This window comes from Plodia interpunctella, chromosome 10 (genome assembly GCF_027563975.2).
Source record: "Plodia interpunctella isolate USDA-ARS_2022_Savannah chromosome 10, ilPloInte3.2, whole genome shotgun sequence".
Lineage (NCBI taxonomy): Eukaryota > Metazoa > Arthropoda > Insecta > Lepidoptera > Pyralidae > Plodia > Plodia interpunctella.
In genome coordinates this window covers 9,578,672-9,605,178 of record NC_071303.1, presented here as the reverse complement: position 1 = coordinate 9,605,178, position 26,507 = coordinate 9,578,672, and the positions used below count along the sequence as shown (strand labels likewise).

General features: G+C 36.8%; 1 protein-coding gene and 1 non-coding gene across 2 annotated transcripts; one reads left to right on the top strand and one right to left on the bottom strand.

Moving 5' to 3' along the window:
* Positions 1–338: 338 nt before the first annotated feature.
* Positions 339–26,507, bottom strand: LOC128673265 (Beta-1,3-glucan-binding protein). Its single transcript, XM_064436213.1, has 28 exons — positions 26,288–26,507; positions 21,495–21,719; positions 20,659–20,915; positions 19,098–19,231; positions 18,549–18,715; positions 17,986–18,210; positions 17,066–17,208; positions 16,670–16,848; positions 14,414–14,532; positions 12,877–13,101; positions 11,801–11,883; positions 11,399–11,590; positions 10,674–10,807; positions 10,219–10,385; positions 9,825–9,969; positions 9,029–9,108; positions 8,467–8,609; positions 7,332–7,516; positions 6,691–6,712; positions 5,176–5,344; positions 4,519–4,746; positions 3,954–4,126; positions 3,481–3,620; positions 2,341–2,492; positions 1,748–1,872; positions 1,344–1,461; positions 994–1,142; positions 339–591 (listed from the first exon to the last, which is right to left on the bottom strand). Exons 1-28 carry the CDS (start codon positions 26,490–26,492, stop codon positions 391–393), a joined length of 4,485 nt encoding a protein of 1,494 aa, XP_064292283.1. The 5' UTR covers positions 26,493–26,507; the 3' UTR covers positions 339–390.
* On the top strand, positions 15,866–15,938 carry TRNAQ-UUG (transfer RNA glutamine (anticodon UUG)). The gene has a single exon. It is a non-coding gene; the product is annotated as a tRNA-Gln (tRNA).

Genomic DNA, 26,507 nt, shown 5'->3' with positions numbered 1-26,507 from the left:
CACTTATCCTATTAGTAGAATTACATTACATGACATTACAATTTGAAAATTTTCGATAAAAATGTTAATTCGTTGAGAATCAAAATATTTAATAAAAATTGAATACGTATGTCGATTCAGACATTTCTCTTTCATATGTGAACGTTTTTCGGTTGCATCCACGTTGGAGCCCAGTGTCCGCCTTCCTACGTTTTCTTCTCCACTTGAAGATTACTCATTTCAAAGAAAGAGCTAGGTATATCCATATAACATTGCATGTTTGTGAAAATCATACCGCGAATCGAGAACGAGAATTTTGTAATGATTTTCTTTTGTCTTTTTGGAATGAAACAAATTAGTAAAAACATTTTTATTTCATTAATCAGTAAATAATTTAATCTAAATGGCACATCACAACGCTAAAACCTTAACATAGTCTACGATCAACGCTGGTTGGGTCCACGTGGAGTACCAGGCGTTCATATCATTCCAGAAGTTCAGCATAGCTTTGTGAGCGCCGTTCCGCCACGGCTTCGGCCAACTTGACTTCGTCTTGATGTCGTCAGGAAACTCCGAGATGCCTCCAACGGCTACCCCTAGGGTTATGTAAAACTGAAAACAATTAAAAAATATTTAATATGAACTTTATTGCATAGCCTCAAAACATATCAATAGAAAGAGGTCTTGAGGGAGAAGAAGAATGAGAAAGACCTGGATGACGAGCCAACAGAAAATGTTAACAGAAAACTATTGTTTCATATCTCGTATAGTTATTATTTTTATGAAAAGTAAATGTTAACATCATCTCACATTGTAATAAAATGATAGATCTACTGTCTTCCCTCGCTAGGAGAGAAATCCAGATCGGATCGGCATCGGAGAGTAATCAGGGGAGACTTGACAAAATTAATTCTTCCGTTTTGGACCCAAATCAAACATCTTTCATTGAAAATTGTATAAATGTATTTAGTACACCTATGTTCTTTGTACAATAAACAAGCAATGTTCACTCACGGGGTTGTCAAAAGGCGCCATCTTGGATCCGGCAGCGAGCAATGACCTCGGCAGCTGTGTGCATGTCTGGGGATGTCTGCCGCTGAGTCCGGTGGACGCAGGCTCGATCCGGGCCCACTCTGATCCGTCCACGGATAGGATTATGCGATCTGACGGGAAAAGAGATGAACTTTTTACATACATGTTATCATGCCTGTTTGCCATGAGGTACCTAAGCAGAAACTGGAGATTTCCACTTGCCGCAATCAGTCAAGATTCCAATGGGAACAAATCTCACGAATATATAATATAAGAAAAACAACATATCTACTTTAAATAATTTAATATCAGTTTAAAACATTAATTTATACCTGGACCCCAGTGTACAGAATATTCATGAAAGTCGTCTCCCCAAAACCGAGGTGAGTCCTTCTTGGCCAGGAGCTGGTGCCGGCATTTGAAGTCCATTACTGGCCCTCCGTACAGCACCTAAAATATTCAATATTTTGTTTCACATACATGGTCCTACTGCGATTCAATTTGAGTAGGTTTCTAAAATATCCTTTATAGATGTACGCTTGTAAATGCATGCTGAAGACCGTACAATATGGCGGCTCATGGAACCGGAGAAAAAAAACACATGAAAAGAGGTATGTAAGAAATGTTGATACACCTATATTAATCCTGTATAAGCAAGTAATAATTAAATAAGAAAGTAAGTAAAATAAATAAGTAAAACTTTAGTAATTTATCCGTTATTTATTATTGTATGTACCTTATTTCCAAAATCGGTGGAAGCAGACTTAAGTTCTTTATTACCACGAACCGACGCAATTTTCAGCACACCAGATGCATAGTTTTGGCTTCCGAATCTCTTGAGGAACGACTCTAGCATTATCTCTGAAACAATTGCTATGTTACTTACATTGCTATTGGAATTAAGTATTGTATAATCTGTGACATTTTCAAAGAGAGCATTTAGGAAGACATTGAAACGCTTTACATAAAGTACAAAAAGGACAGAAAACAAATTGGATATAACCAATCGTCTACTTTCCAATTACAGTCTAACGTCAAACACAAAAAATTTGAGTTAAAATATTTTGATGTCACAATTTAGGAGGGAAAAAGAGACAAAAAATTAAAATCGTGTGATTAATAAAAAATATAAATCAAAGTGACATTTAATTGTCGTGTTTGATTATTTATTTCATTTTTTTTCAATTTGCCAATTTTCTCACTATCATCTTCACCATTTGCATTCGGGGCTGTGACACCCGGATCAACGTAAAAAATAAGCCTTGAAATTGTGGTTTTACATGTCTGGATATACATAAGATAATCAATCACAATACAATGTTACAATACCTGGATATAGCCAGTCGCCTTGAGGTACCTTCGCCCTTACATGGACAGTCCCATACTTGAAGGAGAACCCTTTGCTAATTATTCTGCCGGAGAGCACTGGAGGGAGAATGTCTGAACCAGATGCCTGTTTGAAGCACGCTGGAGCTGTGCAACTGTACAATATAGTTGAATTATCATCAACAAGACGGTGATCAGACCTGTTGTTTTGTATGGTTCGGAATGTTGGGCCACCATTATGAGATGGGAGGAAAATAATATTGTAAGAAAGGTTTTTGGATTTGAAATTGAATGGAAACAGAAGTAGGGGCAGGCCAAAGGAGAGGTGGATTGAGTGCATTAGGCAGGATATGACTAAAAAGAAAGTAACAGATCGGTTAACATTAGACAGGGAGAAGTGGAGTAGACTGATATGCTGTACCGACCCCACATAAAGTGGGGTAAGGGTAGGCTGTTGATGATCAATCAACAAGTGATAGACTACATCATCATACATTATGTACATTGGGCAAGAACACACGTCGCAAATAAATTGCCAATGGTATTTGCAGCGTGTAGTCTTGTAGATAATACGTACTCCAATGTCAATTTATCATCTTTGTATTAACTTAACATTCCTACCCCTAATAACCTGCAGAATATGCTGTACCTCACTCATTTAACAACTCTGTATCACTATGTTCTAAGGAATATAATGAACTATCTATCTTATCTATCTTGCCGTAACTATTCATGACCTACTTTTTATGGCGTCGGAATATCATCATCTGCAGCCATCCGTGACCCGTTGCTGGGCATAAGGCTCGTACTATATCTATTTCGGTTGGTTATTTTTAAAAGGTCGTGAAGGGTTTCTCCTATATACTAATAATCCTAATGGTTTTCGTGGAAGTTGTGAAATAAAAGAGGACTTGAAAGGCGAACTGCCGGTATATTGGAAGGATCACCTATTTATTAACTTAATGATTTTCGACCAATATGTAACTACGAATAAAGCTTTTTCACTCGCCTCATTTAGTTCCTCAATAGTGCAGGACGTGAGGCAGTTGCGAAAACAATATATGCCATAGACTGGATGGATAGCATTGTCTGGATCAAAGGTCACATAGCCAAGAGCTCTTTAAGACCCCTAGTTCCACTCACCCGCTGGTCAAGTCCAGACTATCAGCCACTATCGACATGGAGCTAAACCCTGGCTGCGTGGACTGCAGCGTGGGCTCGATGCGCAGGTGCCCGTTCACCACGGAGACTGCTGGACGTTGATACGACACGAACGGGAACTCCTTCAAAGCAAACATTTTCTGATATTGTAACAACCACAAGACATCCTGGAACGTATAATTATTAAATTTGTGATCATAAATTCATACATTAATCGTATTATTTATAGTAGTAGCTGCTCCCAGGGGCTTCAATTCCATGGGAATTTCAGTATAAAAAGTGCATATGTTATTCTATGTTATATTCTACCCATGTACCAAATTTCATAACAATCCGTCCAGTAGATTTTGCGTGAAAGAATAACAAACATACACACATACCTACATATATCCTCACAAACTTTCGCATTTATAATATTAGTACGATTGGGTAATAAGATAGAACGAAACACTCACAGGATTGTTATCAACAGGGATGTACTGCTCGAGCTGCCAAGTGTTCTCGTTCAAGGAGTCGAAGTGTTCCTCAAAGATGGTCTCCCCGGAGCAGACGCGGGACGTCCTCCCGCGAACCTCGGTCTGGGAAGACTGGCAGTCTGATGGGGGATCACCGGTTCTGTGGTCTGCACCTTGAATAATAAGTAGACCGAATACTCACGATTACCATCAGTAAGGATGAAGTGATCATAGCTTACGTAGCTCTTAAGCTGACGACCGTTTTGATCAGCTTTTTCCTGTATTTGAAAAGGTAAAAACATCCCATATATGATCATTTGTTGTCCATCTGTCTGTTTATGCTTTGCTTCGAAGTGGACAGTATTCTTAGCCATGAAGGAAGCTTTAAATTTATGTACATTTGATCAATTCATAAACTAACCTATTACAGTTTTTTTTTTCAACATTCTCTGTGACCCAGAGGCCGACAGTTAGATAATGCTTGTAGAATTAAGTCCATCCTATTGTTTTTACAAATGCAAGCAAGAAAGTTTAAATAAATATTTAAATAGTCAAACATACTCACTAGTATATTTGAAGACCTGATTATCCCTGACATAACCAACCCTATTCACGGACACGAAGGTGTAGTATTTAATCTCGTCTCCCTCCTTAAGAGTGACATTTGGGTCTTCGAACACCCATTTCCCGTTGGTCTCCCTCAGAACCTCGCCCTTAATAGTCCCGATGTCTTCTGTCGAGATCGGCTTGTTCAGGTTCCCGTTGAAGGCGAAGAAAGACAGTTTTGGTCTATCTGCAACATGGCAAAACAATATTTCATGAAATGTTATATTTCATGTTATAATAAGAGTGTTTTAATTCAGTTTTAAACAACAATTCTTTACTTCTGTCCACTTGTTAAGTTAATTTTTCAAAGAGTTTATTGATGGTATAGAAACAACTTCTTCAGGTAATATATTTAATAAGTAACTGTATTTTTAAATTGTAATTTTTGGTATTAGGTTTACATAATGCTAAATAAAAGTTAAATAAATAATAAAAATATTCAGTTACTATCTATTAATACACACATTTCCTGCTTTGTGTAAAACATGCGCACAATTTCTCTAAATAATTGACGGAACTTCTATAAATTGGACCCATTTGCCCTCGGTTCAACCCCTTCAAAGTATTAATATTAATCTTTTTTTTATTCATAATTATAAATAGAATTACCCCTCACCTGGCATAGAAACCCTGATGCCTTTCGGCTTTAGCACCTCAATTTCCACATCTGGTACAACGAACTGGCCACTTTGCGCGAACACAGAATTAAAAAATAAAACCACGACATAACTGGCCAGTACGGCAGCCATTTTGTTACTGGTTTGAATAAAGAATATACAAGGAAACTAAACAGGCGATTACGGGTCTTCCCGGATGATAAATAATTAGTTCAATGAAATTTTTAGTTTGCAAAAACTTGAAAAATTAAAGAAAATTTTCTATGATGATAAATTATGCATTTATATTTAATGCATGTATTGTATATATTTTGTATAAAATTCTTTTATAATTGCCTACTATACTATTTTTAAGAAATATGTCTCATGTAAAAATTGATGATTTTCCTTAGTCACAGAGATTAGCTCATTTGAACCAACACATGACTAAATACATACTATTATCATTAAAGCAAAGGTCAGGGATTAATATGACAATATGTATATAAACATATTGATATCAGTATCATATAATACGATTAATATTAACTTTACTCATCACTCCCACTTATTTTAAATAAGAAAGTACTGTGTGAAAAAATATCAAATTAATTGTTTACACGAGCATTATTAGGAACAAAAAAAATGGTTGCCTGTAAAGTCGGTTTTACGGGCGAAGATTTTACGTGACAACGTCTTTTTACGCGCGCGGCAGACCGATCATAGTTGAGTGGGAGAGAGACGCAAGGCATTCGGCGGGCCTCTCTCTCGTTCGGTGACTCATCGTAACGTTACCGGGCGTTACACTTTTTCATAAGTGACTCCCAGCCGCAACCTAATTTCAGACGTTGTCACGTCAAAAAAAATCCGTCAACGATTGACGAACTTTTCCGCGATAGTGTGGAGCCGGCATAAGACATCAACCTTTGTTATGACGTAATTTATGACTATATGTTTGTATGTACTCGGTCGGAACTTGTACTTACCCGAGCCAGTCAAATCAATGACTCATTCGTTCAATACGATTATTTTCACCTAACCTGTTTTGTAGACACTTTAAATATTTGTTAAGGATATTTTTTATTGTAAGTGCGTTTTTCCATCATATTTTGCAAGAACCTAGCATATACCTACATAAATATATTAGGACAAATCACATAGATTGAGCTAGCCCCAAAGTACCGAAGTTCGTGACTTGTGTTATGGGATATTAACTCAACGATACTATATTTTAAATAACAAATACATACGTATATAGATAAACATCCAAGATCCGGGCAAATCAGAAAAAAATAATTTTCCATCATGACCCGACCGGGGATCGAACCCGGGACTTCTTGGTTCAGAGGTAAGCACTTTACCACTGCGCCACCGGAGTCGTCAAATTTTTTATTTAACTGATCTGATGTATCTTCAATTGTTTACTTACAGATAGGATTTTTAAATGATACAAATTGTACGTAGGTTGGTATCCAAATTTATTTTATGGCAATCAGTAAAAAAATATATACAACAGTAATGTCCTAAGCTGACACCGCAGCGATTCTTGATGATGACCTGAAAATAGGGAAGTTTTATTTACTTTAAAATGTTAACAATCAGTGGTCATCAGACTTCGATCTTCAGACTAAACAGAAACACTTCAATTCAGAAATTTCGAAGATTCAGCTGCGATTTTACAACTGACTGCTTACTTGACGCTAATCGTCCATCGGAATGCTATAGTTGCTTATATCAGTTGCCAAAGCTATTCCTATTTTAGTCGCCTTACACGACATTCACGGGAGAAGTCCTATTTTTTAGAGAGCTCACACGCAACACCAGAGTATTAATAATTAACAAGTTTATTTGTTAGACAAATTAAAAAAAAACCTCAGACTTACAATTTCACTACAACTTTTGAACGGCTGAACCGATTTTCGTGAAACATAGCTAAGAATACTCAGGATAAAGTTATTTATGACACAAAAAAATCTAAACGAAAATCGGTTCGTCCGTTTGGAAGCTACGATGCCACAGACAGATACAGAGATACACAGATAGACACGTTAAACTTATTACACGTAAATTTTTGCGTCGGGGGTTAAAATTACATGGAAATGATCAGCATTTAAAAATCTATTGAAGACAAAAATGCCCTTTGTCAAGCAGTTTACATAGAAAAAAATTACCTCACAACGCGTAAACTCTGACATAATCGATCTGCAACGCGCTGGTGTCCGAATACCAGGTCGGGAACCACTGGTCCCTCGCGTTCCAGAAGTTGAGCATGGCCTTGGTGGCCTTGTTAGTCCAGGGTTTACTTGGACTGTCGGGGAACTCGTGAACTCCCCCCACGTTCAGGCCAATTGAGATGTAGAACTGCGAAAATTTATTTTCAAACAATATATATTTTTTTAAACTTTATTATTTCACAACAATTCAATCTGTAAAAGCATTATCTGTAAAACAGCGAAGCGGTGGTGGTGTAACGGTTGAGAGTGCCTGTGAGTCGAAAGGTTGAGCCTACTCGTGCCACATGAGTTTGTATACCAATCAGACTCATGTAACCTATAATAGTTTTTAATTGTCTACCACTTGCTTCCGGTGAAGGAAAAACATCGTGGAAACCTGCACACTGGTTGATTATCAACTTGTGTGTGAAATGGAGAGGAAATGGCAAACTACTCCATTAACAGTGCCAAAAGTCGTTATATGTGTTTCATTTCACGTAACGATCACGACCTTCAGCCATGAGGAATACTTATGCAAATTACGTGGGCGAAGCTGTAGGCAAAATCTACATAGTTTAATATAATTTAATGGTATTAAGTGCTTTTGAAATACCAATTGTGAGTTTAATAGATCTTGCTTGGGAGGGCTAGAGAATGGATAAATAAATAAATAAATGAGGACAAACCACACATATTGAGCTAGCCCCAAAGTAAGTTCGAGACTTGTGTTATGGGATACTAACTCAACGATACTATATTTTATAACAAATACATATATAGATAAACATCCAAGATCCGGGCTAATCAGAAAAAGATCATGACCCGACCGGGGATCGAGCCCGGGACCTCTCAGTGGCAAGAACTTTACCACAGCGTCACCGAGGTCGTCAAGCTTGATGGATAGCGCTTTATATGTCAGCCAATATCACCCAAAGAAAATATTTTACAAAAACTCTGAGAGTGATTGTGGTGCTGATCTACGTGGATTGGCAGCTGACAACTGGCGTAGAACCGAAGAATCTAGCACTCTCATGTTTCGGGGGCCAAGATCTAGGTCGGGGTCTCTGGATTGCAGAGTTAGTTAGATTTGGTGAGTACCAGGTCGTCAAATGGCGCAATAGATGTTCCTTTCAGCCACTGCGACGCAGCTTGGACGTTGTTCTTGCTCGCCGCACCGTAGAAACCTTCCCCTGGGGTCACTTCTCCATATTTCTCTCCGTCCACAAACATTGATATGCCATCTGAAAGCGAGCCATCCATGCTTATATATTTTCATGTAATAAAACTTTAAGTGGGCTATGTCTGTATATGAGATATTAAAGAAAAAATAATTATGGGGGGTCTTTATGGGCCTAATAGAAGCCAAAACTGTCTGCACGTTTGTTCGCGCATCACGCAAAAACTACTATGTGGAATTTAATACAGTTATGGGAGTTTTATAGCAGAAGGTCTAACTTAAAATCTGGTAATAGGTTTCATCGCGATAAACAACGAATGTGGATAGATTTAGGTTTAGCCGGCTAGACCTAGGGGCAGCCGGTCGCAGATGGTTATACACAGATGTAGCCTATCTTCGGCTATACCGTTATCTTCCCGAATGTTTTCCCAATTGTTTCCGCAGCCGTAAGGCGTCGGAGCCCAGGGTCCGATTTCCTAGTACCTGGTCTCCATTCCAATGAGTAGTTGTGAATAGCTTTGTTCCAATGGTCGAAGCCAATCTTCTCTCTTAAGTTGGCGATCCTAAAATATATTTGATCATTAGGATAAGTAAAAAAAAACATGATCTCATACATAAGATGGATGGATATCATAAAAGAAGTGATCATCACACGCTAGAAGCAATGAGAGTTTTCTGAACACCGGCGACACCAAATGTTAATAGCTAGGCGTTGGGTTTTAATCTGTATTGCTGCCTATTGATCAACAATATATAATAATATTGCTATTGTCAAATTCCAAAAACTAGCGATTGTTGTAGCTATCAGATGATCCACTGGTGTCATCCAAGTCAACGAGAGATACAGCCTTGGTAGATGATAGACAAAAATAGAATTCCCAGAGAGGGTTGATTCCAAATAGGGCAGATTGTAAAATTACAGCAGGTTTTAATTTTTTTTGGTTTATTCCTAATAACTCTATTTATGCTTACCACGTCTTCGCGACGTCATAAACAAGATTGCAAATGGGAACACGCAAAGATTAAAAAGAGAGAAAGAAACAGAGAGAAAGAAAGAAAATATTTACTTGCCATAAACATGAATACAAATATACAAATTGATGCTATAATTAAATTAAACCTACATGTTTTACCGAATATAGGTATGCAAATATCAATAAATAATGAAGAGCATGCTATGACAGAGAGTTCGATTGGCATAATCTGGTGGGAAATATATCAATTTAAATTATGTTTTCAAATCCAGGAAAAAATATGTTTTAAAAGCCAATCAGCTCACCTATAAGGTTCTGTATCACAAAGGATAGGTCCAGCGTATAACTTCTTAGAGAATTCGATGTTGCCCTTCACTGTTGCGATGCGAAGGATCCCTGACGCGTAGTTGTGGACTCCGTACACGTGGTCCCTGGGTTCCAGCTGAATTTCTGAAATCATCGTTGACTCTTCAAATATAGACTACTAAATTCTAGTTAGATTGTTAGGAACAACATAACAATATTATGAAATTGTTTCTTTCTTTTATCATATAATTCATAGCTCAGTTGGCCGATAGTCAAAAGGCAAAAAAAAAATAGTTTCGATACCCACTCAAGTATTTATTTAAAGTTTAAATTATGATACGTTCTGTACGAAGCTGCTACACATTTCCCAGATTAGATATATGGGTACCTTACCTGGTAAAAGCCAGTCTCCAAGCGGCATTCTTGCCCCAACTTCGATCCTTCCATACTTGAAGCTAAACTTCTTCTTTGAAGTCACCTTAGCTGTGATGATGGGAGGTAAGATCTGAGGGCCTGACGCTACTTGCGAGCATTCCATGGTGCCAATTGTTCCTGTGCATCTGGTGATGGTAAAAATATATTGTAGAATTAAAATCATCCAAAAACTTTTAGGTATACCGGCACAATTCTTATGGAACAAGTATCTGCTTCTAGTACTCTAGTAGGAGAGGCAAACCCATAATTATCGTCGAGGTTGATCATGCGTCATGCGTGCCAATGGTACCGCAGATCGTGTGATGTGGAAATTAAAAAACACAAGAAAGTAAAGCTTGGTATTGCTAAGATGTTTTTAATGAAAAATAAAAGCGATATATGAGCGATTTAGATAAATAATACATTTTATGTACCTGTTGTTAAGGTCCAGCGACTGCCTCACATAGTCCTCACCGTACTTGGACTCCAGGGTGATGGGTGTGATGATCAGCTTGCCATCAGCCACTCGGAGGTTGCGGTCGTTGAGGTATACGTTGAATGGGTAATCCTTAATTGGAAACCATTGTTAATATACCATCTAATCATCGGCTAGAGTGCAGATTCTCTCATGAAGTTTTCCTTCATCGGATGCGAGTTGTTATCGATTATAACAACAAAATTATATTTCTATATACATTTTAGTTAGATTTGTTTTGATACGTTGCTTTAATTTGCTTTGATGAACGGAATGCAATAACATTCCTAAAGAGAGTTTATTTATTTAACATTATAACAAAAGCTCTAAACAAAACTGTAAAAAGCGAAGCTACTATTTTTTTAATGAGGCTTTTTCTACCGGAGAGTTGACATTGGACAGGTTTTAGAATCACGTATAGAGCCGAATCTTCAAAACAAAGTTTATTTTTTACGTTGATACCAGCAGGCTTCGTGGCTATACCCCCAAAAGGAACAGAGAACAGACGAGTATGACAGAGATTATATATGTTATTCATAAAAAAGTTAAAGCGTAGCACGCATTATGTTTCGTCACTGCTCACTGAACACACTTTACAATATTTGACATTGGAAGAACTACATGCTACAGCTTGAAGTTTGCTTTAACTTTACTATGAATAAGATGGTAAGAATATATACTCACTGGTTCACCTGGGAACATGATCTCAGGAGTCCAAATGTTTCCCTTCTCGAGTTTAGAGTTAAAGTTGTCTTCAAACAGCAGCTGCCCCTTGCACACGAACCCTGGGCTGTTGACGCTGGAGAGGGAGATCTCACACGGGAACTTGCTGTCTGGTGGGGGCGTCACTATGCTGGGGGACGTTACGTGGGCCACCTTGGGGGCGAAAGTGGAAAATAAAGCGAAAGCCTTAAATGGCAAATCAGAAACTTTCATTTGAAATTCACACATGTTCTTTGTTATCATAATTTTATTTGAATCTTTCTATTTTTCTATATTATCTACTAAGCAGTCAAATAGGTATGCGGCCCACCTGATGTACAGTGAAGAGAAAGGAATAAAGTTTCTTATGACATATGAAAATACCTCTGGAATGACGAGTGCTGGTGAGCTGGTAGTGAAAGGGACGGAGCCAGTGTCCACTGGGTTGCCGGCTTCATCTACGTATTCTGTGTAATTGAAAAGATTGTTTTTATCAAGCTCGAGCGAACGATGACTAAGTAACTTGATGTAGCGTAACTTTTACGCCACGAGCGTGATTTTTACGCCACGGGCGTAATTTTTAGGTAGTGTACGGAATTCCGCTTTGCAAGTATCGAATTTCAGCTATTCGCTTGAAGCTCTAAATTGTTGGCCTAATTTATTTTCCGTATTATTTATTACATCTATTTAATTCGGGTGCGCTAAGTGGAGTATATTTTAAATTATTTTTTGTTTTTTTTTATTTCCTGAAAATTATTGACTGGGATCCAATAAGACAAGTTTCGAACTTACTTTGGGGCTTGGTTCATATATACTTATTTATTTATCTAAATGAAATTCAAAAATACGAATCACGAAAAGTCGTTGAATAAAAGTTGTTTGTGTTGATGTACCCAAGTAGTCTTTAGGAGGTTTTGCGTTTGATACCAGTAACCCTGTATATTTTAAAACATAAAGTAGTGATAGATAAATATCCAAGACCGAGAGCCATCTTGGTCAATAAAAAAAGATAAGTTTACATCTTGGCCTGTGATTAACTCATCAACGTGATGATCAATAGGCCATGAGATCCACAAACCTTACTTGTAGCGTGTTATTCCGCCCTAGAATTGGACTACTCCATATCCTATAGGATGGACTGATGGATATCGTGCATGGATATCGTACCAAGCGACTAAGGCAGACACAGTGATAGCTGACAGCATTCACAAGGAGGATTGACCTCCGACTGGTTGCCGGTTAAAAATCCTAGCTGATCGGTTCTAAAAATTTTAAAGATGTTTAACCTAACCCGGCTGATAGGCAACAAACTCTTTCTCAAAGAGGGTCGACGTCAGGCTTTTTATAAAATCATGGCCGACAATTCTAAACTAAGGTTTTATGTCCCTTGAGACGCAGTTTCACATCCGCGATTGCAGCCGGGAACACATGAAGACGAGAGAGAGTTCTTCCAGCCTTACCTGTGACAGTCCATTCCCCGTTATCATGTCTATACCCCAGGCCGTCCTTGATCACAAACGTCCAGAAATAGATCTTGTCTCCAATCCTCAGCTTGGCCTCTCTGTCCCTGAAGATCCACCTTCCGTCAATAGCCTTCGTGATGTCCCGGGACCAGTGGCCTGCCTCCAGACCTTCCATCTCCTCATTGAGCTTCCCGTGGAAGGCAAATAGAGAGAATCCATCATCTGAAAATCCGTTTTATTCGTACTTATCCTAATAGGTATTATAAATGTGAAATTTTGTGAGGTATACGTATGTTACTCTTTCACGCAAAATCTACTGGACCGATTGTTATGAAATTTGGTACACGGGTAGAATATAACCTGGAATAATATATTGGGTACGTTTTATCTCAAAATTCTCCCGGGAGCGAAGCCACGGCGCACAGCTTGTCCCAACTAATATTATAAATACGAGAGTAAGTTTGTTTATCACCACTTCACGCTCTATCTACTCAGCCATTCTTCTTGAAATTCTATATACATGTAGTTTGAAATCGGACCTTTCAAATCGGAAAAATAACTTTTCCCGTGGCAAATTAACGCGTACGAAAGCGCGATCAAAACCTAGTTATTAATAAGATCCAATACTGTAATCAGTGAGTTTGGTTTCCTTTGCTATTTATTAGTTTTTGCCACAGTCCACAGTTACGTCTGTGTGTCTGTTTGACTGAGTGCAAATTAACACAATACACAAAAACTATTTTTTATAGTTTTTACGTTCATTGGTAAAACCGTAAGCCATAAAACCGAGATATGGGATGGTGTCATTGACACTGATTAAACTGAATTTATGTGAACTGTACACTAAATTTATGTAAATACACCTTACATGACGTCACAACTAAGTCACTGTAATATGAGTGATTTAAAATTTATACTGTTGGAACAGTATAAATTTAAACCACTCATATTACATAATTATTTCAATAAATTCGTGGCTATTGTTAACAACCAGTGTCCTAATCCTAACTAATATTATAAATGCGAAAGTATGTTTGTTTGTTTGTCACCTCTTCACGCTTTATCAACTCAACCAAGCCTCTGACAATTTTGCATAAGCCATACATGTGTTTGAAGTACCTACGGAGAAGGACATAGGGTTCCTTTCATACCGGTATAAATAAATACTCCCGTGGGAAATTCTCGCGGGCAACACCTGGTATTTCTGTTATAGATATGTCATAAGTATGTATTTATTTATTTTAATTTTGTAGTTTCTTAGTATATTTTCAGTATCCAGTAATTCGCCATATCGTCGCTCAAATATCTACCTTTAGTAGCTGAGTGTGATAGAATAAATTTCCGCCTTCAATGGTAAACAATATTAAAACCTAATGATTCAAATCTACACTTAAAAATCAAAATGTTAGCTTAAACGTCCTTTAGGATTTATGTGGCAATAAACAAATCGCCATACACTGAATTATTAAAACATTACCCATCTTTCCCTAAAGTCACATTGCGGTTAGGAAACAAAATGAAAAATAATATTTACCAGCTATCGAAACCCTAAGCCCTTTCGGATAGATCGCTTCTAACTTCGCCGGCGGAACATCGTAACACAACACAACACTGAAGCAACTGAACAAAATCAACAACATTTTAATTTTTATTTATATGTTATATAATAAAAAAAATTACGATAATGCCGCCTTCTCGCTAGGCCGGAGCGGCGACTACTGGTCATAGGTATAGAATCTCTAAGGCCTTGTTCACATGGGGAGAAGTGACTACCTCATAATAGGACTGAATTCGAGTCGATGGCGGAGATGATATTTTACGAGGTATAAATTCATGTTTCATTGTTTAATTTATTAAATTGTGTAATATGTACTTAGGTACAATAAAATAATGAATTACGCTACGTTTTACTACTATGTTTGAATAAAAGTACATACATAATCACGCTTGCTTTTCATGGCAGGCAGAAATTAGGGATTTCCACTTGTATCGATGTCACTTAAAAAAATATGACCACTCTATAAAATTCAAAGAATATAATTACAAAATCTACATTTTAATGGTGAAGTTTTTTTGCCATTAGAAAGATAGCATCAGATTCTATTGTTCACTTAATTTACGTAACTTACTAAAGTTGATTTTATTATTTGTAATTATACTTCAAATCAACAGCAAAAACAAAACAGAAAAAAATGAAATTTAAAATTCCGTTAATTTTTGACGAGTTGCAGACTGGCCCAATGTGAACACAGCCTTATATCTATTAAGGTGCAATTATCTAGCGGTTTTTAGCATATTTTTTTTTATTAACACATGACCTCAGCAAACCTGATATCAAATGGTTTAGGTAAAGTCCGGGCATATTGATTAATGTTTTTTTTTTTTGTTTTTTGGCGTTTTTTAAACTTTATCGATTTTAAAATGAATCGATTTTCTGTCTCATTAAATAAACTAACGATTGTGTTGAATTAGGAAATAAATATTGGAATAGAGCGAGAGAAAAGAATACGTGGAAACTCTAAATGGCGTTGTGTGTATTTAAAAAATATATATTTTTTATATCCCAGTCCCATTTTAATACTGTTACATGTTAAAACTGTTCCCGAGGACATTAAAGCGGGCGAAGCTGCGGGTAAACAGCTAGTGAGGAAACAAATATTGGAATAGAAGTATACGTAAAAAAAGCCAGAACCGCAATTTTTTTGTGGTAAGCACAAATATTTGCATATATATAACATTGCCGTCGTTTATCTGTCTTTTTGAGATATTTTTGAACTTAACGACCTCTGTAGCCTAGTAGTGATCATGCCGGACTGCTGTAATGAAGGTCTCAGATTCGATCTCAATGAAAAATTAACTTTTATATTTTTATTTTTAGGGAATTTCATATCTATCTTATTGAACTAGCGAATATAGTTCATAAACTCATGTATGAAATAAAAGAAAACTATCATTCAATATTTGTTTTATTAAAATGTTATATGACGACCTCGATGGCGCAGTGGTAAAGTGCTTGCCTTTGAACCGAGAGGTCCCGGGTTCGATCCCCGGTCGGGTCATGATGGAAAATGATCTTTTTCTGATTGGCCCGGGTCTTGGATGTTTATCTATATATGTATTTGTTATAAAATATAATATCGTTGAGTTAGTATCCCATAACACAAGTCTCGAACTTACTTTGGGGCTAACTCAATCTGTGTGATTTGTTCATACATTATTTATTTATTTATTTATTTTATTTATAATTAATGGTAAATTAGGACTTGATTTCTTTTCTTATTCAATGTCATGATTAATTTTTTACAAAATCAAACATATTTAATTACATATATTGCACATATTTATCATTTAATTAAACATACAATACATACTTAATTACTAACTTAATTTACAAAAAAAAAACCTGATTTTTAGGGTACTTATTATGAGAAACTTATATCACATGTACACATGTAAGTATTGCAAAGAAAGCTACACATGCCTATTAAAAAAAACACAAACAAATCTAAAAATGGTCTAATAATATAAAAAAAATAAAAATACGATGATAATTTTTCACAACCATGAGTATTATAATAAATGTTTCACAATAATTGAGACACTATCCGATATATGAGTTAAAAGTATGTCATTTTCAAAATCAGTCTAAAATTGTTATCGGCAAACATTCGACGTACATTGCTTGGTTTTCCTATCGGCAAACAAAAGCTCACATACAAACTGCGCAATGTTCAATCATTCGCGTAGGCATCTCTACGAGTTCAGATTACAATCACAATTGTTCTATCACAGCGCATAGACTCTGACATAATCCACTTTGAGGTTAGCGTCGAACCAGGTTGGGAACCAGTTGTCCCGGTCGTTCCAGAAATTGAGGACAGCCTTGTTGCTCCTGTTCTTCCAGGGCTTGTCCGGAGAGTCCGCGAAGTCATGGACACCGCCCACGCGGAGGCCGAGTGCTAGGAAAAACTGGAAAAGTGTAATGACAAATTAGCGAAATGTATTCTGAGAGATAGGGTACAAATATATATATATACATATTTTCTCCTTGCACAACCAAACAACAAAGAGGTTTGTTCTTTAATGATAGATATAAGATCAAAATGACTGTTGTAATTTTATGAGCTTTTGCCCACAAGGAAATCCTTTCTTAGTAACAGTTTAGTAACAGTTCTAAAGGGCTTACGTATTGGTCAAGTGGCGCCATGACGCTGCCTCTCAGCCAGTGGGCCGCGTGAGGCACGGCGTGTTCCCTCCCCAGGGCATAGAACCCTTCTCCAGGGCTGATGCTGCCGTACTTTTCCCCGTCCACTAGCATGTCAATACCGTCTGTGGAAAGAGGGAGTTTTTAATTCAATATCCACTCAAGAATCGATCGTGGCAGCCTTCATGTATAGCATATAGCAGATAAACTTCATAAAAGCCTGTTTCGCTGGTACGAACACCACTTTCGCAAACTAACTAATTATGTAATTACGTAGGGAACAAATGTTTCGCTATTATTGTTTGAACCAGATTGAATGGGACTGCGCGCGTCACGTTTGTCGTATGCAGCCAGAAAGTTGGACGAACTTTCTGGTCGCATACAACTAGCTACTAACCCTACTAGTATCCAGAAGGTAGCCATAACCACCCGGCTATGGCTACCTTCTGGATACCTGATGGTCGCAGAAGATGTAGACCGAGAAGGAGATGGCAGGACGATATTGACAAATTCCTACCCAAATGGCCAGAATATGCAATAGAAAGAGAAGAATTTAAGAAAAAAAGGATGCATTTTATCTTTGTACATACAAAGATATCATACAGAAAAACCAGAAAAAGTGTATACGGAGTATCAAATAAACGTCTTTATGATGTGTCTATCTATCATACCTACTAAAGAAGAGACTGAGTACGTTGATATGTTTGATGGTTCGCAGCCGATCGCGATGTCTCAAGCCGGCTCAAGCTTGGCAGCATATGCGATCTCGCGAAGTCACAAAATTACTCGTAGTGGCTAAAAACTTCAAACTAAGGGAATTATTGTTGCCTCTTTCATTTACTATGAAGTTTGAGACAAATCGCGATAGGCTGCGGGGTAAACGATAACCCTTATTAGCTAACCTTGCTTCCAAATCAGCGTATAATTGTGATAATCCCTGTTCCAGTTGTCAATACCGATCTTCTCCTTCATCAGCAGTGATCTGAAGGGCTCAGTGTCGGCCAGCACGGGCCCTCCGTTCAACTTCTTAGCAAACACTGCATTGCCCTTAGCAAAGGCCACTCTCATGAGACCAGACTCGTAGCGCCGGGACCCGAAAACGTTGTCTTTTGCCTCCAGGTTTATTTCTAGAAGATTTACACAACGAAATTATTTATTAATGAATATATTAGACTGGCAACTTTTGCAGCTGATGTGTCTATGTCAGGCAGTGTTGGTAGTTCTAGAGTCATGGTTTCAGAGATTTAAGACTACATTTCAAGAAGACTAGATAGCAGATATGGCTATTGCTTTAAGGTTAAATCTTGCAATGCCTTTTAGGAGCTAATTATCTATTTAGGACTTGATCTCAAAGACTTCACTAATGTATTGTTGACATTATTAAGAACTACCTATTTAATCTTGTTGAAGAAGAATTGCCACACATTGAAGTCAAGCTGAATACAACTTTAAGAAGAAGACTTACCTGGTAAGAGCCAGTTTCCAGCAGGCAACTTAGCCCGGACTTCGACCCTTCCGAACTTGAAGGTAAATTTGTTTTTAGTGGTGATCTTCCCAGTCATTACTGGTGGCAAGATTTGAGCGCCGGACGCTTGCCGTCTGCATTCTGTTGTGTCCACTTGCCCGGAGCACCTGGTGGAAATTGTACTTACGTTTAACATCATCAGCCACGTCCCCACTGCTGGGCAATGGCCGTACTTATAGATGGCTAAGAAATATTGGCCATAGTCTGATAACAAAAGATGCCGAACGCAATGCAAAGTGAAGGAGAAAAAGTAGGAAATCGAATCCTAAGTTTCAACTCTCCATGATGTAGAAAAGCGTTGGCCATAGCCATGAAAACGATAGATAAGAATTAGATATTTATTATATTGGAGGCTTGGAGGACTCAAAGACTTATTATTACCAATATATGTAGAAGATAACTATGACATGAGTTAATGCGTCTATGTTAAAACCATAATTTACCTAAGCCTGGTTGGAGAATAAATGAAAATAAATCCTTTTAGGCTACCGGTTGGTCAAGTCCAAGGCGTCGTTGAGGATTCCAGCGTGGAAGTGAGACTCCAACAGTTTGGGTGTGAGGACCAGGCTTCCATCTTCTAGCTCCAGGGTCCCGTCGACCATGTACACGTTGAAGGGATAGTCCTGAAATAATATAATAAGCTGATAATATTTTAAAAGGGAATGATTGTGAGGATATTGAAACAGATGCTAGATATATCTTTCACGAAAATCTGTTGGAATTTCTCATTGATTATAGTCTTATTTATTTAGTTGTGCTTATCACAAATTTTGCTTGCAATGTTAATGGAACGGTCTGTCAATACCTTTTCTTTCCTGATAATTTTAATGAATCATTTTGCACATCGACGTATATCTCTGGCCAGCGCATAAATAAAATTGAGTTTGCAAAATACAAATTATAGGCTAAAATCGAAAAGCAATAGATTGAATTTCTCGACGGACTAGTAATTGACACTGTCCCAAAGATTTAAGTGGTACCTCCACTCGAAACTTTCAGTGTCAAATTAAAAGGAAAGTTTGCTTTATCCGTAATAAAAGACGTTCGCGATAACCCGAGTTCTTTGTTTGTACACAACACAAAATATTTCGTGACTGACATTAATTTGAAAAGTTATAATTTTATACAATGATAAACTAAAATTAAATAGTATAGTTTCATAGCTAAATTGTGGATTCTGGAATGAATGGCTGCCCGAAATGTGGTGGTAAACTTTCTGATTGTGTTTTATTTCAGTTTGCTGTTTCTTTATTACACGGTAATAGAAGCAAATCTCTATTTTATTGATGGGATTGATATTCTGAAATATAGGCAGTTTGTTAGTCCATCTCCTATGAGAAGACTCTCCAATTTATATCCCATTCCATTGATTTTTTGCCAGCTGCAATTATCCTCTCGTTCGTAAATTCTATATTTCTCTGGATAATTATCAGTCTTGCGTCTAGAGGTGAAAATTACCGAAAGTTTCCGTAACTTTGAAAGTTTCCAGGAGTGTTTCGTGAAATATTCGCGGATACTTCCAAAGTTACGGTAATTTTGGAAGTTTTCATAATCGTTTATTTTGTTTACAATAACATCGATGAGGGTTTTAAATGGTATCAAGAGAGTGCATTTCAAATATAAGAGTATATAAATGTCGAAGAAATAGGTATTATCTGTAAATTTCAGCAATTTTTCAATGTAATAAAAATAGTTTTAATGTTTGTATTGTTAGTAACATAAAAAGACCATAAAAGCTACAGATAATATAATTATACAATAATAAAATAAAAATGCCGTGTTCGGTAAGGCCTATGCATATAAATATTGTTATTGTGAGTAAAAATATTATTTGAAAACTTCCATAGTTGCCGGCAGTTTTGGAAGTTTTCAGGAAACTTTCCTCGGATTAGGAAATATTCCTGGCAATTTTCATCTCTACTTGTATCGACGTGCGATGGCAGCCAAAGAAAATAAAAATTCATTTTTACAAGAACACTTCCCATAACTTATAATAAGTTGAAATCCAGCACTACACCCTGAAGATAAAAAGCATATGAAAAAAAATTACCGGTTCTTCAGGAAACTTGACCTCCGCCTCCCAATTGGCCAAATCCTTCAGATTTGCCTTCTCAAACTCTTCACTGAACAGCAAGGTTCCCTGGCAGACAGACTTTCTTCCATCGACCATGGTGGCGGAGACCGTGCAAGGGGGATCAGGTCTATGAGTTGGGATAGGCTGGTTGGGCTGGTCCGGTCTGACTGGCGTCGGAGCGGTAGTAGGCTCGAGACTCGTGTCAGCCGGAGTGCCGTCTTCGTTCACGAATTCTGTGAAAATTGTTTTACAATAGCAAAAGTTCGAGATAAAGACGAGCTAGTCTAAAAGTAACAATGTTTTTTTTTATTATTATCTTACATTTTAATGTACATTGGCACGGTGACAATACTTCTTTCAACTTTTTGTTATTTTGCAATTTTTCTTTGAACATTTGCAATGTATTGCAGCATATTTACCATTTGATAAGCTCAATATATAATTCTTAATGTGTTTATCTTTATCTTGTCATTTCGGTTTTAATCGAAGAGTAAATATATAATTCCTTCATCATCATCAGCCATTTGATCGTCTCCAATGCTGGAGCACTGATCTTCCTTAATAATTCCTTACATTCAGACTATTTACATTTTAGAGTTTTCTATTGTTCTTCATCATGAAAACTAAGAACACTGGGTGGGGTGACTGTGAAGTGCGCAGAAAATCCCATAATTGTCTTAACGTCAAGGGCGCGCTGGTTAAAGTCAACGTCAAACGACCAAAAGACGGTGCAACTCACCCTAAGCTGTACCTGATAGTACAGCAGTAAATTAACAATTTATGTTTACAGTATGATATCGAATTAAACTGACCTGTAACCGTCCATTCCCCGTTATCCTGTCTATACCCAAGGCCGTCTTTGATCACGTACGTCCAGAAGTAGATCTTGTCTCCGAGCTTCAGTTTCACATTCCTGTCTCTGAAGGTCCACCTTCCTTCCTTAGGCTTGGTGATGTCCCGCGCCCAGTGACCGGCTTCCAGTCCGTCCATCTCCTCATTCAGCTTACCGTGGAAGGCGAAGAGGGAGAAGCCATCGTCTGGAATTTAAATATAGGGTTGTAGGAACTTTGTCATGATAGTCAATTATAAAAGATCTGGCTTGACGTTATTATCACGGAGTATTTGTCTGTCAATGGTCTGACTACTAAAAATACCGAACACAGTGCATAATTAACGTTTGAGAAATTAGCCGGGAAAACTTTAAAATGAGTCTCAAACATACAGGTGGTGGTGATAAAACATGTTACTAAAGACTTGTTGTCTTTGTCACACTTTGTAATAAACAAGACAAAACAACATTTCTGTATAAACCCTGTGTTAAGTTGAAAAAAAAAAAAACAGTGCAATAGTAAAAACTGTGATGATCCGGCGTCGGTCAACGACATAAGACGACCATTAACTTTTTCTCAAGATTTTAGACTAGCTACAGTTAGTCCGGGAGGCAACGACCTATAATACCTCGACAGATTTCACGGCCGTTAAGAAACTGGTTCGGTAGACTTGTTGGAAGAAAATAATTGGTAAAGTCATTGAATATTTCGTTTTTCTGAGAACTTGTCACTGTAAACATGTATATACCGATAGTAATAAAATAAAATAACTTTCACGTGTCATTTACAGTCATGTGTCCGCTAAAATGTTAATAGGACAAGAGATTATGGTTCCAATTCAGATTAGAATGAAAGTATACTTATATGATATGTGTTTCATGAAGTCCTACTTCAAGCTAATTGGATATAGATAACATTGCATGTTAGACAGCTCAAAAATCAGAACATAGCACCAAATGTAGAAAAATATTATTTGTTTATTTAAGAGTTTATATAGGTACATACACAGAGTAACATTACAGAAATTGATTGTAAAATAGAAAAGTAAGTACAAAGGCGCTGCCAATTCCACACTAGCGACCTAGCCTTGCTTTGCACGCGGTCATTTATGTATAAACCTTATGGAATACATTGTCTAAATAACAGATGAAAACTGCATTAAAATGCGTTGCGTGATTTAATAAAAGAAAGCTTAGAAACAGGCGCGGAAGCTGATTTTGTTTTATAGCAGTGATAAATTCTTCCTGCAGACCCAGAGTGAGATAATAATACAAATAAATTGTATATTTTAACCAAGTAATGACATTTTTGTCTCCGCTAAGGTTTACACCTCAACCATCAACTGCCTTAATAAACCGTTACAAGGAAACGAGAATATTACAGGAACAGTAGATAACATAACTTTTTATGATTAGGTACTTTTTTATGAGTAAAAATCTGTGTGATATTATAAATGAATAATTTTTCTAATGCAGTATTGTCTCGTCTTTATTTCTTACGGGAAAGACAGAGTAGAGAGTTCCGAAACTTGAAAGCTACATTTAGTACGGCGTGTGGATTTATTAATATAATTGTAAAATGACAAGGTCTTCAAAATGAAGGTTATTTTTAATGCTAACCTCGGGCTTGTGGTGTCACAGCTCCGAAAGCAACAGACAATATGCTGAGATGAGAAAGAAAAAGTGGTTGGTTGCTAGCCTATCATGACTTGAGAAAAGTGAAAAGACAAAATTCTTCTAATTGTAGAAGCGAAGCCCCGGGGCGCAACTAGTATTATTTTAAGTGCAAAAGTTTGTGAGGATGTTTATATGTTTATTACTCTTTCACGTAAAATCTACTGGACGGATTGTTATGAAATTTGGTATGCTATATTATATATTAGTTTTTCGACTCAAGGAAACCCAACAATTATAGTCGAATCCCTCCACGTTCGACGATTTCTTATTCTCGTCATATTTTTAGACTAAGTGCCGCTAATATATATTTTTTTCAATCTGTTCATAAGATGCTATTCACAGTTTACTGATCAAGTAATAACTCTTGGTTGACGAAATTAGGCCTTCACAGGTTTTCACGTCATATTCTAAATTAAATGATGTTTACCAAAGCTACAAACTACTAGCATTTCGGAACGACCACTGCTGAGAAGAAATGCCGAAAGAAACTCATTCAAACAGTGTTGGTCCCTATTATGCCAGAAGGGCTTACCATGTTTTAAATATAAATGTATGTATAATTTTTATCAGTAATATAACAATGTAAGTACACGTATTTGTATTTCAAAAATTAGATCCTTTTGTATGATAAAATGTGTAAAAGTAAAGATGTAGCAACATGGTTACTGCTTTATAAATAAGGAAAATAGGATAAAACGTGATACAACACCGCTTGGAATAAGGAAAATATCGTGTTTCTAACTCGTTTACAAGATAATCGTATTTCCAAATTTTGAGGAACGCGTTTGAGGTAAAAATGTTATCATTATTGATATCGAATTAAACGTCGTGCCGAATAAATATTTTGAATAAAACACGTTTACAGTGTTAAACAATTGGATAAGAAGAATTTTAATATTTATCTACAACTGCGGGTCGATCCAACTTCGTTTGGGTAAAACCATATATTCACCTAAACCTTTATCTGGAACCATACTATCTATTGGTGAAAACCCTAAAAAACCTGCCCGTTCGGCAGTTATATTAAAAGTATAATATAATTCTAGAAGTGTGTATTAAACACACTTTTCAATACACACTTCTAGAATTATATTATACTTTACGCGCGTTTTTCTGCGCTGGTAAAAGTTAGCGTCAAAGTTGAGAATTGTGCAAACCACCCTAAATATATGAAATAAAGTTAGGGAAAAAGATGCGTAACAAAATATTGTTTCGGACAAGTCGTGCGGTGAAGCCCCTACTGTTTGGGACAACCTGTGACATGGGTCTATTGTCAGAAAGTTTGCGATGCCATTCCGCCTTAACGACACGATTGTCTCTGTTTTGTCCTCGCCTGTTACCGGCTGCATTCTAGGATGCGATGCCCAAAGCCCAGTATATTTGTGTATACTAACGTTTATTCCTTACTAGCTCTAAATCCTAATATCTAGACAATCTTTACAGTACTTAATATTCTAATATTATTTCAAATTCTAATTTACCACTGAAGTAATTTCCTGAAAATTATAGGTACTTTACTTTAGTCCAGGATTTTGTGTGTTAGTTTTTTTTTTGTTTGGTTAATATGTATATATATTTTTTTTCCTTTCATCAGCACTTAATAACAATCATATGATCACTTGTTTCAGTATATTGACCATGTACTTTATTATGTACTTACATTGTTATATTACTGATAAAAAATTATACATAATTTTATATTTAAAAAAATGGTAAGCCCTTCTGGCATAATAGGGACCAACACTGTTTGAATGAGTTTCTTTCGACATTTCTTCTCAGCAGTGGTCGTTCCGAAATGCTAGTAGTTTGTAGCTTTGGTAAACATCATTTTAAAATATGACTCAGTTTAGAATATGACGTGAAAAAGTGCCTGTGAAGGCCTAATTTCTGAATAAATGATGAATGAAGTTTTGATTTCGAAGACAAGAGAATAGAGGAATCGAGGTTTCTGTAAAAAGCTCCGTTTTATCATTTGTTTTGCAAAGAAAATATATTTATGTGCGGCAGAATTTTATAGGACTTTTTAATAATCTAGAAAGTAAAAAAAAGTAGTAAAGTGCATACAATTTTGCATCGTATAATGATAATGTGTTTGTTTTCTTTTCTTGAATTAGGGTCAAGTGCACAGCGCAATGTTATGACTGTTTCTGTTATTGTAGATACCAATCCTCTACTTTAATTTAATCTAGAAAATGTTTTCTAACCATTGTAATACTGACTCCATATCAAGCAGATATAGCTTCGCAATAACTTGGCTAGCGCTAGTGGATCTTTCAAAAAACTCGAGTTTTTTGACGTTTTTATTTTTTTTATTTTTATTTCGTGGCTCCATCGTTCGCCAAAACGATGATTTTGCCAACGTCAAGGTTGAAATTGACCCGGAAACTTTTCTTACAGATTGCAAATTTGCACGTCATCAATATGTATGGACATATTTGTCAAAATTCCGGAGTGAGTTTAGTTCAACTCGCCGACGCACCCGCAAGTGTAGCGCTAGTTAAGTGTTCGAGTGAGTTTTACAGAATGCAAATTAGCCATATGCGCGCGGAATCCGACGTGAGTTTTTTGACGTCTCTTACAGAATCGTAACATAGGTACATGCGAGGAACGAGTATGTAATAAATTATGTAGTATTATCTCTTTCTAATCTGAGCATTTTCCCGATTGTTTCCACAGCCGTTTTCAATAGTTTTCAACAACTTACTTAATTCAACTAGTATTCTATTTACAATCAGTTAAACAAACAAACAAACTTACTTTCGCATTTATAAAATATTATAAATGCGAAAGTACGTTTATTTGTTTGTTACCTCTTCAGACTCTATCTACTAAACCAACCTTCTTAAATTTTTGCATACATAAGTATAGTTTGAAGTATGAAGAAGGTCATAGGGTACCTTTCATCCCAGAAAATTAACACAGGCGAACCCGCGGGCAAATGCTAGTATTACATAATACTGTTTTAAATCTAAATAGATCGCTCCTAGACTTCACTTAAACAAGTTCGAGATGAAGCTAGCAAAATCTTTTTTTTTTTAATTCGACTGGCCTTCTATTTACAAACAGCCAGTAATATTACTGATTAAAAGAAGTCATTACCTGGTATCGACACCCTTAGTCCTTTAGGGTAAATGGCCTCCAACTTCGCCGAAGGTACCACGTACTGCTGCGCACGCGGCTGTCCATAGATGCAGGTGAGACACGCCAGAAAACAAATGAACGTAACAAACATTATGTCTTCGCTGGCTGACGTCCGACGCAATACTGGTGGATCCGCGACAATCTTGGACTTGCGTTTGCGCATCGCGGGTATAGAATG